General features: G+C 37.9%; 1 protein-coding gene across 1 annotated transcript in view; it reads left to right on the top strand.

Moving 5' to 3' along the window:
- cabp7b (calcium binding protein 7b) overlaps positions 1 to 18,687 on the top strand; it is a 50,509-nt gene that overhangs the window by 12,846 nt on the left and 18,976 nt on the right. Inside the window, exon 3 of the mRNA XM_077497194.1 lies at positions 10,990 to 11,096. Within this exon, the coding sequence (XP_077353320.1) occupies positions 10,990 to 11,096 (107 nt within the window). The remainder of the gene's footprint in view (positions 1 to 10,989; positions 11,097 to 18,687) is intronic.

Here is an 18,687-nt window from a genome sequence, read left to right as displayed (position 1 = left end):
GGTTTTATTTGCCGTGACTTTTTTCATTGGTTGGGCTGAACCGCTTTGAGTCTTAATAATTCTCTTTTGTGGGAATTTATTCTTATGGGAAAGCCTCGCTTCTGCACAAAGCACGCTCCATAAAAAGTTGGACGGAATGAGTTGAGGAAAAAAATCCTCTTTCGTTTTCCGACTGCCATCACAATGCCACATTTTGCCCTTTCTTGGGCTTTTTTTTTTTTTATTTTTTATTTTTTTTTCTCAGTTCTCTTATTTCCTTCATGTGAAACATGGAACCATTTTCACAACAGCAAGTATTTAGTTCAGTTTGCACAACTTGTAATTTCAGCAAAGTTTGATGCTTTTGAAATTTTGACTTTGCACATTTGCTGGAGCCTCTCTCAGCTGGCTCTGGGCAGTAGGCGGGGGACACCCCGGACTGGTTGCCAGCCAATCACAGGTTTTTATTATCATGTCTTTGATATTTAAGAAGAATTGATGTTCCATAATTTATTAATCAATATCGGACGGAATTGAAGTGAATCGAATCAAACTTAAAAAAACAAAAACAAAAACAGCTATGCTAATTTCCGTTAGCCCATCTCTTGTGTTTGGCATTATATATTTGCATTAAAAAAAAAATTTATAATTTTGCTTGATCAGTATTTGACAACCGGCAAATGTGATCACGTGAACGTCAAGTGTCTGTTTACGTTTTGTCTTGTACATGCATTATCATAAACCAACATTCCGCCGAAAGCTAATCATCAAAGCGATGACAGCGAAACGTCTACAGAGATAAACTTTGACGATTTTTTTTTTTATTTTTTTTTTTTCACATTTTACTCCTGTCAGGTTATTTATTACTGCGGGATATACGAGCAAAAAATCAAAAATAAATAACACTGTATGACTTTTTCCGATAAGCCGTCTTCGTGCTATCATTACAGTTTGTTTCGACCGGCGGGCGACCGCCCCCCCCAACGTGCTCTCGTTTCTTATCGGAGGGTGGCAGCTTGAATGTTTTGATCCCTCTGATGTTCCATCACCTTCAAGGCAAGTCGACCAAAAAAAAAAAAAAAAAGCTTTCCCAAAATGATGACGCGGAGGCCTCGCTAAAAAAAAAAAAAAAAAATGTGCGGGAGAACCACCCCCGAGTGTGTCCCCTTTGTGGCGCATTTGATGTGAGCGACTCATGAATAATTTGTCATTTTCAAGTCGAGTTGAAGGGAGTCTGTCAAACAAAACCAGTAAGAGCTTGACTGCAAGGGGGGGGAAATCCACTTCATCTGAATTGGGAATATTTTGTTGACCGAGATGATTGAATTTTTTTGCGGCATGTCATCTTTGTTCAAAGAAGCGCGAGTGTCACTTTTATGGAATTGACTCGCTCACACCGGGGGGAAGGGGGGGGGGGGGGGGGGGGGGGGGGGGGGTTCAGTGTTTCGTAAAGCAAGGTACACGGACCAGACGGCTTTCCAGAAGATCATTGAAGGGAATCACTCTTAAAGGGATATTTGACTCGTTGAACGATTTTCAAGCAGTGAAAAAGTTCATATTTGGTCCTGAATAACTTCATTATTTTTCATGCGCAATTAATATCTTTTAAAAAGTAATTTTTCTACTTGCTGTTGACTGATGATGACAGCAACTGTGCTGAGGAAGTAGGGAGCGGCCAATCATGGCAAAAATAGCCGTCTTTACAGTTATGTTTATTATTGACTCATTTGCTCCCAAAGAGGGATTTATACGTTTTTTTTTTTTTTTTTTTTTTTAAATGCTATGGGGTATATGCAACGAAAGAGGCGGGACGTGATTTTGCACATCAGTTTATTTCCGGTCCGGGTTGCGAACGCGCGACCGAGGGGCACAAAGTCGGAAGCACAATTATTTTTGACGCAGCCCGCACGTCGCAAACCGAACCGGAACCAAACTGATGTGCAAAAAAACAAAAAAACAAAACAGTCCCGCCTCTTCCGTGGCATGTACCCAATAGCATTACAGTAAGCTTTGGTGCAGCCTCTCAACTGCAAAAGAACGGTTGAAGAAATGGTAATTATTACACAAATAGCCAGCAGGTGGCAGCAGAATATAAGAGATCAATCATGTTGAAAAAAGCTCAGTTACTCAAAATTCTAAATATATTTGTGAATAATGATGAAACTTATAATGCTAATTGCTGCAAAATGGAAACAGATACAAATATACTTTTTTTCTTTTTTTTTTTTTCCTGGTGAAATAAGATACTTTAAAATTTCTTTAGGTAGGTTCCATTTTTTTATAGCACTAGAACACAATATTCTGTGGGCCTTGCAAAATCAGTCAAAATCCAGTTATTGCTTCTGTGAAAATGGCTGCCAGTTAATCAGTTAAGTTGAGGGGGGGAAAAAAAAAAAAAAAAAAATTCATCCATTTTGGACGACACAAAGCTGCTACTGTGGCGTTATATTTTATCTTTGCGTTTACGCTGCACTCGCATTGTCAGCTAATCCGACGCAAATCCAATTTTGGTTTGGAAACGGCCTGATTCTGATCCAAAGATACCGAAATTTTCTCTTCACTCTGCCACGGCCCGCATCCCAATCGTGCCACTTGGGAGCAAAAAAAAAAAAGAGAATAGTGTCCGTTGAACCGTGCAGTGTAAATCCAGCCAAAACTAATCCAGAATTTTGGATAGTCTATGTGCCACCTGGGGAGGGGGGGGGCGTCACTTCTTGAAAGTGCTTCATTGTCATGCCGGAGAAAAACAAAATGTCACCATCGCCTCGCATGGCACATTCAATTCAATTCAATTCAAATCAATTTTATTTTATTCAGGGACAGAAAGAAGTAAAACTTGTGTTATCTGCCCCTGATCAACAACAACAAAATAATCAACACAAAATAAATGAGACCAAGCGGTCAAGATGCTTTCAATACAACAATTCTATATAATAATTCAGCACCGTGTCCTTGTGCTATATGTATTTTTCCAATAATTGAGCTTTTGTCAAATTTTAATTTAAATTTTTTTTTTTTCTTCTTTAATTTGTCTATTAAAGGCCCTGTCTGCCGGTTTCACTCAGGTAAATGCACTTTTTAAATACAGGATTTAAACAAACTACTTCTAAATTTACAGATCTGGGCTTTTCTTAACGTGTGGGGGTGATTTTGTCCTAAACCCCCACACCCCCAGCCTGTATTTTTTTTGCCTTTTTGTGTTTGTTTTGTAAACAGCAGGACGTTTCTGTGGAAAGACAGTGTTTACACCCCTCCAGCCAAACTCACTCACTCACAGAAGCTTACGTGTGTGAATGAGTGAGTAAAAAAAAAAAAAAGTGGGAGTGACGTCACGCAGCTGACACGTTCACCCGGCCCCGTTTGCGACCCCCCCCCCCCCGCTCTGTGATTGGCTGGAGGGGTGTAAACACTGTCTTTCCATAGAAACGTCCCACTGTTTACAAAACAAACACAAAATGGCAAAATACAAAATCACCCCCAGAAATTAAGAAAAGCCCAGATCTGTAAATTGAGAAGGAGTTTGTTTGTTTAAATCCTGTACTTAAAAAGTGCATTTTCTGAGTGAAACCGGCAGACTGGGCCTTTAACACTTTTACTGCCACACGTTATCAAAGAAAAATTTTGATATGACAGAGGCTTTGATCATTGACAAAAAGAGATACAATGCTTCCATCTGCTGGCCATAGTTTAGAGTGTTTTAGATTCCACAACCCATTGACCAGGCAGCACTGCAGTTAGACGTTGCACTAAGAAAAGATAAAAAAAAAATTGTTGACGTTATTTTACGTTTACGGCAATATACGTCGTGATTTTACTGATCGTTATTAAACGTTTTTGGCGGTCAAAGAGTTAACTGCTAAAATTTCATAATGGGCTTTAAACATTATTTTTGAGACGGTTAAACTCCATCAACATGTGATTTCCATGTTTACATGTCACATGACTCTCCCAAATGAACAAGTACACGACGACGAGCCTCGTTTGATCCGAGCTGGCAAAAAAAAAAAAAAAAAACGACGTGAAGAGATTACGCGAGCGGTCGGTCACGCCTCCCCGCAAACTAATCTGGCCGGGGCGACGTCCGCGATGATGCGCCACCGGTTGGAGGAGATGAATACGTCTCTCCTGCTTTTGACACAGCAGCGGACGTACGTGAAGTGCGTTAATGGGGCCCCATCCATCTCCATCACCGCCGCGCCATCAATCTTACCCGCCTCGACGTCTTAATTGGCGCCTTGCAGAACACCAAAAAAAAAAAAAAAAAAAAAAAAAAAAAACAACAACATTCTGGGATTTGTGGAGAAAGACGAGCAGGTACAGGAATGCAAATGTGTTGAAAAATAAACAAGAGCGAGATGCCGCCGCTCGGCGAAAATGAAATTATAAACAGATGTAATGCTTGATCCCAAATGGAGTTTCCGCATTGTTATTCATTGAAAGGCATGCTTTGATTAAGCCTCTCACAAAAAAAAAAAAAACAACAGCGATGTGTATATTGCCACTTAAGCCAATGAGGGTGCGATGAGATGGGCCGGGGGTTTTTCTTTCTGCACATGGGCAGCCAACATGCACCCGAGAGAAGCATCATATTTAATAACTTGGATGGCGCCAAGGACGTGATCGCTGTGCGTGTACCCTTGTTGTCGTTTGTTTGCGTTACTGGTCGCATTCCCGGCAGAAGGACCCAATCGAAATAATGAGGTGCTTTACTGACACACTAATAATAATTATATATCAAAGTGCACAGAACAGGCAACAATAAAAACCTTTTTTTTATTTTTATTTTTTATTTTTTTTATTTTACTAGATTTTGACTTTTGCAAGGCCCATAGAATATTGTGTTCCATTTCTGTCAAAACATGGAGCCTACCAAAAGAAAGTTTAGTCTCTTCTTTTATCAGGGAAAAAAAAAAAAAAAGTATATTTACGTGTTTCCGTTTTGCAGCAATTAGCATTAGAATATAGGCAAGTTTTGTCAATATTCACATTCCTGGTGAAAACACTGACAAAAAGAGCTTGTTGCAACACAGCCATGGCTGATCTCTTAAAGGGATACTTTACCATTTTTGTCACTCAAACATTAATATTTCGCCTATAATAAATGTTATATTTTCATTATTTTTCATGTACAATTAGTACCTTTTAAAAACACATTTTGCTGTCGACTGAAAATAACAACACGAGCGGTCAGGTAACCAATCACAGCTCAGCTTGTGAATGTCACATGACCAAAACCTAGAAAACAGGTGAGCTGTGATTGGTTACCTGAGCCCTTGTGATGTTATTTTCAAAATGTGTTTTTAAAGGTACTATTTGAAAAAATAATTAAAGTATCAAATTAATTCTATACAAAATGTTAACGTTTTATTGCTATAATGGGCTAAATAAGTGAAGTATCCCTTTAAACTCATCAATGCTCTTGCATAAAAAACAAACGTCTAAACACGTTTTTGGGAGGGAATGACAAAATATTTAAAAACGGTTTTACACGTTTTTGGCATTGAATGAGTTAATACGACCGCACGATGTGAACGAACGCAGCATTTTTGAAGCCGTCCTATTTGTTTGCATGACTACATTGTACTGCCCCCGGTGGCCAAGTTGCACGGAGGAGCTTGCAAAGAATTAATCATGATGCACGTTTAATTCTTTACAAGAGTTGTCAAACAATTACATTTTTATTTTTATTTTTATTTATTTAATTTTTTATTTTGTATTTTTTTTTTAATGAGATTAATCACATCTTAGAATTTGACCTGCAACATAACAGGAGTCCCCACTGAAGGCCCAGTTTCGAAGCGCACGACCGTCATCCAAAAGTGATGAATGTTTTTTGTTTGTTTTTTTTTCCCCCCTGGGTGGACAGGAATGGTTCAGTGCATCTGTGCCGCATCCAGATAATCTTTTTCACCGAAGGGCCCCCCCCACCCCCCACCCCCAACACGCTCTGGAGGGTCAGATGGCTGCTTTCCTATCAGGATCAATGTCTTGCTCGAACAGATAACAGGCCCACAGGAGTGTGGAGCCAATAAGCCGACGAGAGCCTCCGGGATGCTGAACGAATGTCACCAACATGGTCCAACCCCCCCCCCCCCCTTTTTTTTTTGTTTTAAAATCATTAGTCAGCATTTTTAAACTGTAATTGTTAGCTACCATCAGTAGATGAATTAATAAAATTAATATTTTTTTCAGGTCATACTACATGTCCAAATATGACCATTGCAAAGCAGCTGCTAAAAGGCTAACTGTTTTACATACTGTAGTTGTTGATGCAAACTCATGAGGCTAGCAATTAGCCATCCAAACAAAACAAACAAGCTAGCTAGCTACACAAGTAAAACGATAATGAAAATTGCATAATTGTTGGATAAAATTAATATATTTTTTTTCTAGGTCATACTTCACGTTGTTCAAATATGACCACTACAAAGTAGCAGCTAAAAGGCTAACTGTTTTACATAGTTGTTGATGCAAAATCATGAGGCTAGCAATTAGCCATCCAAACAAAACAAACAAGCTAGCTAGCTACACAAGTAAAACCATAATGGAAATTGTATATTGGATTAAAGTTTTACGTATTTTTTTCCAGGTCATACTACATGTTGTCCTAATATGACCACTACAAAGTAGCGGGTAAAAGGCTAACTGTTTTGCATAGTAGTTGATACAAAATCATGAGGCTAGCAATTAGCCATCCAAACAAAACAAGCTAGCTAGCCACACAAGTAAAACCACAATGAAAATTGTATATTTGTTGTATAAAATGAATCTATTTTTTTCAGATCATACTACATGTTGTCCAAATGTGACCATTGCAAAGCAGCTGCTAAAAGGCTAACTGTTTTACATACTGTAGTTGTTGATGCAAAATGATGAGGCTAGCAATTAGCCATCCAAACAAAACAAGTTAGCTAGCTACAAGAGTAAAACCACAATGAAAATTGTGTATTTGTTGGATATTTTTTTTTCTTCAGGTCATGCTACTTGTTGTCCAAAAATACAAAGCAGCTGCTAAAAGGCTACCTGTTTTACATAGTTGTTGATGCAAAATGATGAGGCTAGCAATTAGCCATCCAAACAAAACAAGCTAGCTCGCGACACAAGTAAAAGTTCGACTTTTTATCCCAACTCCTACAAGACTGAGAATGGGGGAGGGAACGCTTAGAAAAGATTGATTGACTGACAGTTATCCAGACCATAATATCCTTGCTTTCGCACCCCGAGGATGGATCCGAGGAAGCTCCATCAAGCCGCGCGCCCACTAAAACCTTGACCCATCCGCTCCCTGCAGCGCCTCAACTTGGAGGAACGCTTTGGCGGCTCCACTCTAATGGCCTCGCTATTTGCCATCATTGCTCATCTCGCCCAACCCCGCCGAGACGCCGTTATCGGGGAAAAAAAAACAACCCGGCATCATCATCACCGCGTCCCAAAAAACAAACGCGCACAAAAAAAAAAATGAAAACGGTCCGTGTTTGCTTGCAGCGGCATCTCCAGTCAGCGAAAGCATCAATATTGCAAAAATCCTAATGATAAGCAAACAATGAGAATTATGCAAATGTTTGCATCTCGTTTTAGCCTCCAGGAAGGATGAATATTGTTTGTGCTGGATGAGATGAATGATGTCATAAATGAGTGGCAGGCGGCCCAACGCGGACCTCCACCAAGGCTTGGCAAATGCGGCTGCATTGCTAATGACCACCATCATTTATGTTTCTGGGACACTTTCATTTTTTTTTTTTATATTTGGTATCAACTAAATTAAAACATAGTTAGCATGACGTTCACAAAAAAAATAAATAAAAAAATCCAAAAACAAATCCTCATTTTTTGGAGTTGTGTACTGTATTACAATCCTACTTTTCTGCCATTTGAATATTTGTTGACATTTTATGGTAATTTGTCAGCACATCTAAGACATTTCCGCGTTAGCAATATGCTGATTTCCATTAGCCTGTCTGTGCCATTTTGTAATTTGTTAGCATTTAAGCTAGCATACGTTTGGTTGACGGAAGAATGTTTTTGGTCGAACATTTTTTTTTTTTGTGTGTGTGTTTAGGTGTGTCAGCCCATTACATTTTAAAATCATAATTAATCGCAAGGGTTAACTGACGATTACTCGCAAATGTGATATCTGTTCTAACTGTACAATGAATTTTTTTTTCCCCCTCTACGTTTTCGCAAAAAAACGTTAAGTTAATAGAAATATGGCTGCTTCTTTTAGTCATTGCTACGGTACTGTAAAAGTGTGATAATTTGTGTTGAGGTCCATTTTCTGCCACTAGATGGCATAATCACATTTGTAAGATGTTGGCTATATATATATATATATATATATATATATATATATATATATATATATATATATATATATATATATTAGGGGTGTTAAAACAATCGATTCGGCGATATATCCCGATACTACATCGCGCGATTCTCGAATCGATTCAATAATCGGCAGAATCGATTTTTTTTTTTTTTTTTTTTTTTTTTTTTTTTTTTTTTTTTTTTTTTTTATATATAGGATTCACACTTTGAGCATGGAAGAATGTTATATGAACGGAACATTAAGCCTTAATATTTTATTTTAATTCTGTTCAAACATGAAACAGATTACAACCTCTATAAGACTGAAATTTCAGATAAATAAATAATACATTTTCATATAAATCTTACACTCTACAAGCTTACTGATTAGTATTTTCTAAATTTGAATGAAAAAAATCGCAACAATCGACTTATAAATTCGTATCGGGATTAATCGGTATCGAATCGAATCGTGACGTGTGAATCGTGATACGAATCGAATCGTCAGGTACTAGGCAATTCACACCCCTAATATATATATATATATATATATATATATATATATATATATATATATATATATATGATTTAGTTCTTAAATATTTTTAAATAACAAGGGTTGACTGCACGTCATTGGACAGGCGCCTGCTCCTCGCTGTGATTGTAACTTAAACTCGACATTCCATCACGGTGGCTTTCCATCAGGTGATTAGCACAAATCTTCTGGCCCGTCCCTTGACCGTCAATCAGGATACGACATGAGGCGCCGCTCGCCGACAGATGCGTGATGGCTCGGCGGCCCTCAGGAAGCTGTCATTTAAGGTCGGAAGACTGACGCCCGCGTTGCTTCACGGCACAAAATGGTCCTCGGGCGCGATCGCGGCGCTCCCTGATGGAATTCTTGGCGGGGGGGGAATGTATTTGCGCGTTTGCCGCTTCACACATCCGCCGTTCCCGTGGAGGGAGATTGCATTCCTGCTGATAGAATATTACGATCCAGGAGAGGCTCTTCAATGGTCTTATAAGGTCAGGCTTGCATTAAAGGGGCTCCAGGATGGTCATTAAATGTTACAAGACGGAAAAAAATAAATAAATAAAAAAGGCCTACATTTTCCGTGCCAAACCAAGGTCAAGGATAATTGTTTTTCTTTTGTCTTGCTCCATTCAAACATGGAGTATTCCAACATTGGAGGACAATTGAGCTTTCGACATGTTTTTCAGAGCTGTTAAAAATATTCGTCGATCTCGTATTTTGTTGTAAACAAGTGAGTTGATGGGGAAAAAAAAAATCATGGCATTCTACTTAACATGCTGCTCAAATAATGTTCCATTTGCGCCGCTTAATTGGAGTTTTTGGATCGAGTGATAACGATTGAGGTGTCACTGTAATTTTGGTGCGTCGAGTTGGAGAAGCCGTCGACGCTTCGGCCCGTACGAGGTTATTGGTTGGTATTGTTTTTTTTTTTTTTGACTGAAACTTGTCAGCCAATCAGGAAAAGGCTTCCCAGTTTAAAACTCTAAATTGAAGGTGTTTTTGGACCAAATTTTTTTTTTTTTTTTTTTTGGTGAGGTCACACAAAAAAATGTTCCCTGAAGTGTCATCCACCCAACCACATTCCCCACCCTAACGCGAAGAAGACTCATCAGCTTTATTTTTATTATTTATTATTATTTTATATATATTCTATATATTCATATTATCTGTTTAGATTGTATTTCTTATTTTCATTTGAATTATTTTTATTTTGTATTTATTTATTGATTTTATTGTGATTTTATTTGTATTCATTTATAATTTATTTTGTTTATATTATTTTATGATTAGTTTTATCGTGGATTTATTACCTGAGCAATATATCGATAATTGTGATATCGTGGGGTAGCCAGAAGTTCCAACTATGTTTTGTTTGGATTGTTAGGGTTGGAACACCCATGGAACTAGGGGCATGGAAACCAAATAAAAAGAGAGGGGTGAGGAGGGGACTTTTTATTTTTATTTTTTTTTTACTCAGATAATTTAAAATTCAATCAACAGGGGATACAGAAACTATCCTCCAATTGTTTAATGACCCACATATTGACCAGAACTGGCCGGTCTGGCGAAGCTTCCTGCCCCAAATCATGACCTTCAGGTCGAACCGGCGGTCCGGGCGGTGGGGCGGATGTTGTCCTCTCTAAAGTGAATTAGGTTGCAGTAATGCATTCCATTCCCCGGACAATCTGTCATTGTCTAACTGGAGCTGGTCGCACGGGCTCGTCTCCTCTCATCCCATCGCCGTGCCGGCCCAGCTGGACGACCCGTGTAAGGAGTCCCGTCAAGGTCACGGGGTTACAATTTGCAAGACGCAAGCGCTATTGGCAAAAAAGCGAGACCCTTCCCTTCCCTTCCTTCGCTCAAGGTCTTCATGAATAAACGATGACATTTGTATCATTTAGGATACAGAGACTATAAGAGTCCTCTAATGGGATTTCAACTTGAACACATGAGGAATAGTAATATCAAATATGGAGGACGTTTTGCGAGCGGATCGATAGCACTCCTCCCAGCAATTTTCCTTTCATTACGCGGGAGTAGCGTTTTTTTTTTTTTTTTTTTTTTGACTCGCACGTTTTTCTGCTCCGACTGCATTTGAGAAGTTTGAAGAGCGCTGCAAAAAGAATACGTTGCATGAATCAGCACCGTCTTTCTTTCTTTCTTCGCAGATGGGCAGCTTGCGCCGGGTCGTCCCCTTTTGCTCTCGGATGGCGTCGGCGGACGGCCCGTCAGGTGCATGAGACGCGTCAGGTTGCCCTTGGAAAAACGGTAAACGGTAAAAAGTGATGGAACATACGCTTCGCTTTAATTATGATTCATTATGGAACATCAAGTCTGCTGAAATATCAAGGACATGATTAAAAAAACGCCACAAAAACTTTGAATTCCAAATTAAAGTTTGTGAAGGAAGTAACTGGTTCAATGATAAATAGTGTTATCATTACTTAAGTGTGACATAAACATTTCATTGCTGCTATGTGAAAAACACTTTTTCTATTTACATTTTTTCATTTTTTTTTCAAGAGTTCAGAATTGTTTTTTTTTTTTTTTTATTGTTTTTTAATTTTAATTTTTAATTATTCAGCAAGGTTTAAATGAATATTTTCATAATTCTAATCGTTTTTTTTGGTTCTTGTTTATTTTTTAATTTAAATTTTTAATAATTTTTACATTTCTTACGTTTTTGGTAGGTCTGCATTCAGTTTCATCCCAACAAACGTGAAAAAATTGGCCAAAAAAATGGTCTTAAGTGTTTTCACATAGCGACGATTTGCATCAGCAATGTTGAAATGAAAATATTTTCATAATTCTAATTATTGTGTTTTCTTTTTTTTTTTTAATCATTTTTTAAAATTCTTGGTTTTGGGACGTCTGCATTCAGTTTCATCCCAAAAACATAAAGAAAAAAAGTGTTTTTCACATAGCGACAATTTGCATCAGCATCGTTGAAATGAAAATATTTCCATAATTCTAATTTTTTTTTTTTTAATCATTTAAATTTAAATTTCTTACATTTTTGGGATTTCTACATTCAGTTTCATCCCAAAAACATTAAAAAAAGAAAATAAAATTAAAGTGTTTTTCACATAGCGTCGATTTGCATCAGCAATGTTGAAATGAAAATATTTTCATAATTCTAATTATTCTGTTTTCTTTTTTTTTTCTTTTTTTATCATTTTTTAAAATTCTTGGTTTTGGGGCGTCTGCATTCAGTTTCATCCCAAAAACATAAAGAAAAAAAAAATGGACAAGTATTTTTCACATAGCGACAATTTGCATCAGCATCGTTGAAATGAAAATATTTCCATAATTCTAATTTTTTTTTTTTATCATTTAAATTTCTTACATTTTTGGGATTTCTACATTCAGTTTCATCCCAAAAACATTAAAAAAAGAAAATAAAATTAAAGTGTTTTTCACATAGCGTCGATTTGCAACAGCAAAGTTGAAATGAAGATATTTTCATAATTCTAATTCAATAATTGTAAATATAAATGAAAAAGATTCTGAATTGTCAAAATCCAATTAGTCAGGTGTTTCACAAATGTAAGAGAATACTTTTAAATTCATGTGAACAGTAAATGTCAAGAAAATGGTTAAACAAAAACAACTCTTGTCAACATATAAGAACGTTGTGACGTAGGATCTGTGGGCCACAGGGAACGTGAAAGGTTGGGAGCATTTTGGGAATAGAAGACAACCTCAGGCACAAAAAAAAAAAAAAAAAAAACCCAACCTGGGAATTGAAAGGGATCCTTGTGGCATGAAACCATGGAAACGATCTCGTACTGGAAAAATAACACCATTTGGTGAAATAGAACTGATTTCTTGACAATATGTGACACGACATTCTGTTTAATATTACAATTATGGAATATGAGTTATGAAACAAAATCCAGCCCTTTTTTATTTTTATTTTTTATCCATCCCAGGGGGCGGCCATTTTCCACGTGCTGTCAACTGAACATGACATCACAGTTGCTCAGGTCTCAGGCGATGATGACCAATCACAGCGCAGTTATTTTCTGAAGCTGAGCTGTGATTGGTTGTTGTTGGTTCTTTCTTTCTTTCTCTTTCTTTCTTTTTACTTTCCTCTCTCTCTCTCTGTTTCTTTCTCTTTTCTTCTCTTTCTTTCTCTCTTTCTTTTTCTTTCTCTCTTTCTATTTGTCTCTTTTCGCTCTCTTTCTCCCTCTTTCTTTCTTTCTTTTTTGCTTTCTCTCCTTCTCTCTTTCTTTCTCTCTCTCTTTCTTTTTCTTTCTCTCCCCCTAATCTATCTTAATCTAAACTATTTTTGTTTTGGGTTGACTTACTCTTTAAGAAAAAAAAAATCACGTGAACCCTCATTAAAAAACAAACAAACAAATGTTGCATACTTATGATCTAATTCTGGATCAAATCAAAGTACTAACCAAATATGGGTCCAAATCTGAGCAAACGCAAGCATTTGGCGTGTCCTGTAGAAAAGAATCCAATCAAACAGGTAGACCACAAAAAAAATAAATAAATAAACAAAACAGCCGACATAAAAATGTTGCCATAATAAGATCCAAACAGCAAATTGTGAAAACGATGGCGTCGATTCGAGCCTTGGGGGCGAATATTTGGATTCTGTCGAGGACTGCGAAAACGTTGGAACCTTGGAGACAAAAACATCCTGCGAACATGCAAGCCCCCTTTTTCATTTAGCTGAAACCATTCTGAAAATGTCTCAAGACATGAGCTTGTAAACGCGTTTTAAAGCAAATGCTCATTCCTTCCTTTTTTGTTTTTTGTTTTGGCAAAAACATTCACTTGCTCCCCCCATACAGCGCAAAAAAGCCCCTCGGGCAACGCGTCAGCCCGCCAAGGACATTCCCGACTATTTATCTCTTATCACAGTCAGTAATCACATCCTCTTGATGCACATCATCAAACAAAAGAGCAAAAAAGACGCTTTGGAGGACAGCGACTCGGCAGTTTTACCCAGCGGCCGCCACAAACGCCGTCGGGGTTCGCCGTAAAACTTTATTTGCCTGTATTTCTCGTACGTTTAAGAAAGCGCAAATAAAGTCGTGCTTGTATATTGGGCAAGACGATAAGTCCAAGAAAAAGGGATAAAAGTCCCCCAAGTTGCCGATGACCTTTCAAATTGCCATCACTTCCTGTGCCGCCGCCGTATAATTGCGTTCTTTTGACTTCCTTTTTATTGTGCTCTCCAAAGCTGTTTTTTTTTTTTTTTTTTTTTTTTCCCCCCCCCGTCTCATCCCGCTCGCCGTTGTCTTTGACCGAGGCAGATTTAATTGGAAAATGAAACATTGTTTGGATTCAAACGTCTGACTCCTGCACAAGGGCACGTTTTGTGTGCGTTTTTTTTTTTTTTTTTTTTGCCTTATCGCTCTTTCCGTCACCGCTCGCCAATCTTGCGACCCGTCAGCTACGGAGCGTTCGGTTCGGAAGCAAACGTTCTGACACGATAGAAAGATAAAAAAAAAATGTTCAGAAAAATTGTACGGTTAATTGGACTGATATATATTTACATGACGATTCAGATGTTTTGGCAAAATAACGTTCTGATAACCGATTTAATTGGCCAATTAACTAAAATAAAGATGACTTGGCTTGACAATAACGTTTTTCAAAAATGATTTTCTGGAGATGAGTTGGGGACCTTCTCTTCCTCGTCTTCTTGCTCATAATTGTGCTTCAGTCAAGGTTATTTTAACTAAAACATAAGGAAAAAAAACTAAAACTAAAATTAAAAAAATGTTAACAAAATAAAAACATCGAACTAAAACTAACTATAATTATAGTCAAAAATGTCATTGGTAATTAATTTCATTGGGGATGATTTTTAAATGTGATTTTAAGTAGATTTATTTTGATATTAACCGCCAGAATATGGACATTTGATAGTGTCACACAGAAGTGATGTCATCGAGCAGCAGCCAATAACATTAACTCATTCACTGCCATTGACGGAAAAAGACGTCAAATGATACATTTTTGGGCTGGCAGTGAATGTGTTAAAGCACCTTCAGATGACGTTTTTTTTTTGTTTTTTTTTTGTTTTTTGTTTTTTTTGGGCCGCAAGCGTTCGTACAGCAAAAAAAAAAAAAAAAAAACGGACGTGAGAACGTCGGCGTTTGCGCAACCAATAACCAGGAACGATGACGCGTTTTTGTGGAAACGTTCCGAGTCATCGTGTGTCTTGTCTCGTACAACCTTGGCTGCCTTTTTCACTGAGACGCATGATGGTGGCCTACATTCTGGGTGGTGGGGATACACTTTTTCTTTTTTTTTCTTTTTTTTTTATGGAGAATTAGGTCAAGAAACGCTTGTTAGATCAAGAGGGAAAAAAAAAAACATCTGAGAATCCCAGTGAGTCGAATGAAGCGTTACATAATGACAAGCAGTGCAGCCGAGGTGATGGAACCGCTCGCTCGGTGCGTGTATTTAGCGCTCTCATGTTGATTAAAACTATTAGGGACCACTAGCCCCCCCCCCCCCCCCCCCCCCCGACCCCCCGACGATGAGTGTGATTCATCACCGTGTGATTGGATTAAGTCTCCAAATCCGGGAAGGATGAATCCTGTCATGCGCTGCTGTTTTTTTTTTTTTTTTTTTTTTTTTTCCCCATATTTAATATCGGCGACCACAAGCAGGTTTCGCGGTCCGTATGTGTGAGCCACCCGCCCAATTTCATGGAAATTAAAGCGGTTGCAGGCTTTTGAAATGTAAATTGTAGTCGGGAGGGGGTGTATGCGGTACAGTTTGATCAGGAATCCGTACGGGGTCTTCACTTGTTGACGCAGTGGAACAAGATTTGCACCAAGTGTGCTGCGTGCGTGCATATCGACTAGTGTGTGCATGTTTGCGTGTACCGATTTATCGTCCGAAAAGGGCTGCTCGATTATGGGGAAAAATAATCACGACTATTGTGGCAATAATTGAAATCCCGATTATTTAAACAATTATTTTTATTTTTTTGGGTACAAAACAAGAAAATTCCTTTTGGACCAAACTTATATTTATTTATTTGTGTATTTATTTATGTTGGCAAAAACTTGAAGTTGGTGTGCAGCTTGTGCACTGTGCAGTTGGACGATCATTTTTTTTTTTTTTTTTTTGGTGCATAACAAGAAAATATTTTTACATTTAAAAAAATTAAGACTAATTTAAAAAAATATAATATTATAATTACAATAATATATATTTATTTGCAGTAGGACAATTATTAAGAATAGAAAATTGCGATTAATTTCATGCAAATTTAAGAAAAATGCTATATTGGAATTCTTCAAAATGATCTTTGTTTTTTTTCGGGGAAAGTTCACATATCAAAAGTAGCGGCGGCTGCTGATACCAGCCACTGATACTACAAAAAAAATAAATAAATAAATCTGCCATTGAGTAATCGTGTTTTGGTTTTGTTTCCAATTTTGTGTGCGTGTATATGTGTGTACTGTGCATGTGCGTTTGCGAGAGTGTCTAACAAGGTTATTGTGAGACAAGCGAGTTGAGAAGAGAGAAGAAAAAAAAGAAAACAAAAGGAAGCAGCTTGGTAACAAGTGTTTCGTCCCAGTTGGCAGTTGAAGCAATAAACGCGTCCGTCCCTTTCCCCCGTCCTCGCTTGACGACCCTTCCTGCCGTAATTAATCATTCATTAGCTCCACGGGCGGATCAGGTTCACCGACCGGCGCCAGACCCCCGACCGCGAGACCTCGGCAGTCTGCGGGTCCGCAAGTCGGCCTCCCTGTGGATTCGTGTGCCAAAAAATCCCATCAATTAATCACTCCTCGGCGCTGTCGCGAGACAAGTCGGGGATGTCATGAAGCTGTGGGAGGCCCGCTGGGGGTTCCCCCCCCCTAAAAAAAAAAAAAATGGGTCAGGTGAAAGCGCGCTCTCTGCCTAATGAAGTCCCAGAGCGGTGAGCGTCGCACCTGCAACACTTTCAATTAGCGCACAGGAAGGAAAAAAAATAAAAAATAAATGTGCACGGCAAATACGGAAGCCGGCGGCTGCGGTCCGGCCTGGGAGGACCCGCTGAGACTCGGCGGCTTCCTGACTGCGCTCATTTTGATCTATTAGAGACGATCACGCTAATAAAATAAATAAATAAATAAATAATAAAATAAAAAATAATAAAAAATAATCTTTTTCGGCTCAGTTCGGCGCGCTAAGTTACTTTTGATCGTAGTTTTGACAACAAACAATGGTGGAAAGTAGTAACAAAAAATATTTCGTCAACACACATTTTTCACCAGACTAAAACTAGACTAAAACCCTCTAACTCATTCACTGCCATTGACGGAAAAAGACGTCATTTTTTATTTAATTTTTTTTTTTTTTTTTTTTAAATTGAATAATAAAAAAAAATGGCAATAATCGACTTATAGATTCGTATTGTATACATCACTCACAGGCATGTCAGATGTTTATCGTTTGTGACAACTGAATAATATGACTTGACTTGACTGCAGCTTACTGACTCAAATCTTATAAGTTTTGCATCGTATATTAGCCCCTAATCATGGGTTCAAAGAAAGCAAGTGCGTTTTTTTTTTCATTATTTTAGATAGGATATCTTCTATTAAAATAAAACAATGTCTATTTCTACCCTTTTCTATTTATGGTAAACAGTATACAGTGCAGTTTATGGTGTAAAATAGTTTGGTTTTTTTTTACTTGGAACGGATTAAAATTATTTACATTAAATCTAATGGGAAAAATTGTTTTGGATTTCGAACAATTTGCGTTTGGAACAGCCTTCTGGAACGGATGATGTTCGAAAAACCGATCAAGTGTAGTACCAACGTGGTACTACACTCAAGTCATCCAACTCTAAATTCCGACATGCCTGTAAAAAGTATAAACCCTTTAAAAAAAATAATAATAATAATCTTAAAATCTGGGCTATAGCAAGGATCTTAAGTGTATATGTCGTTTTTTTTTGTTTTTTTTAAGTTGTGATATTTAACAGCAAGTCTCCAGCTTTTTTTTGTCATCGATTGGCCTGTCATGCTTCTGTTTGGGAGCGAGCGGAGGTGTTGACACTTTGATGTCTTTTTAGTTTACTGTCCTCTCGGAGTTGCCGGGTGTTGTGTTGCACTTCGCTTCCGTCCAAAACGGCCATCAGCTGATGAAGCCTGTGGATTTTTCCACGGGGTTGTTGCATCATCAATAATTCCTGCCTCCGCTGCACCTGGCAAAGTGTGCCGACCCACGTCCTCGTTATGTTTTAATACATCACTCGTATGCGCCATGATGTTTCAACATTCAATAATAAAAAAAAATAAAAAATTACGCCGCTTATTGGCTGGTCAGATCCGGGATGAATAATTGATGCGGGTGCGGCGTTAATGACAAGAGCACGCCATATGTGAGGAGGAGCCGCCGCAGGTAATGGAGGAGATCCATCATAACGGCTCGTTACAGATGGACGCCGGGTACGGTAACGCGCAATCGTGTCACCTCCCTCGAAAATGAGAATCATCGATACAAGCCTGCTCATATTCATATATATATATATATATATATATATATATTAGGGGTGTCATGACTTCAAACTCACAATTAATCGCAAATATTTGTTCTAAATGGACAATAAAAATGTTTGTTTTGATACTCTTGTTAACATAAAAGTGGGGAAAAAAAATGTTAAACTAATAGAAATACGGCAGCATCTTTTAGTCATTCGGACCGAGATTTCATAATCCTTCATAAAAAAAAATAAAAAATTAAATCAATGTGTGATATTGATTTGTGTTGAGGTCACTTTTTCTGCCACTAGATGGCATAATTGTATTTGTAAGACGGCAGTGACAGCTCAGTGCATTTTTCTTATAATATTAAGAGCTGTCTAATCGTGAACATGAAGTCACTTGTGA

This window comes from Festucalex cinctus, chromosome 15, assembly GCF_051991245.1.
Source record: "Festucalex cinctus isolate MCC-2025b chromosome 15, RoL_Fcin_1.0, whole genome shotgun sequence".
Taxonomy (NCBI): Eukaryota; Metazoa; Chordata; class Actinopteri; order Syngnathiformes; family Syngnathidae; genus Festucalex; species Festucalex cinctus.
Note: the sequence above shows the minus strand (reverse complement) of the source record. Positions and strands in the feature narration are given on the sequence as shown.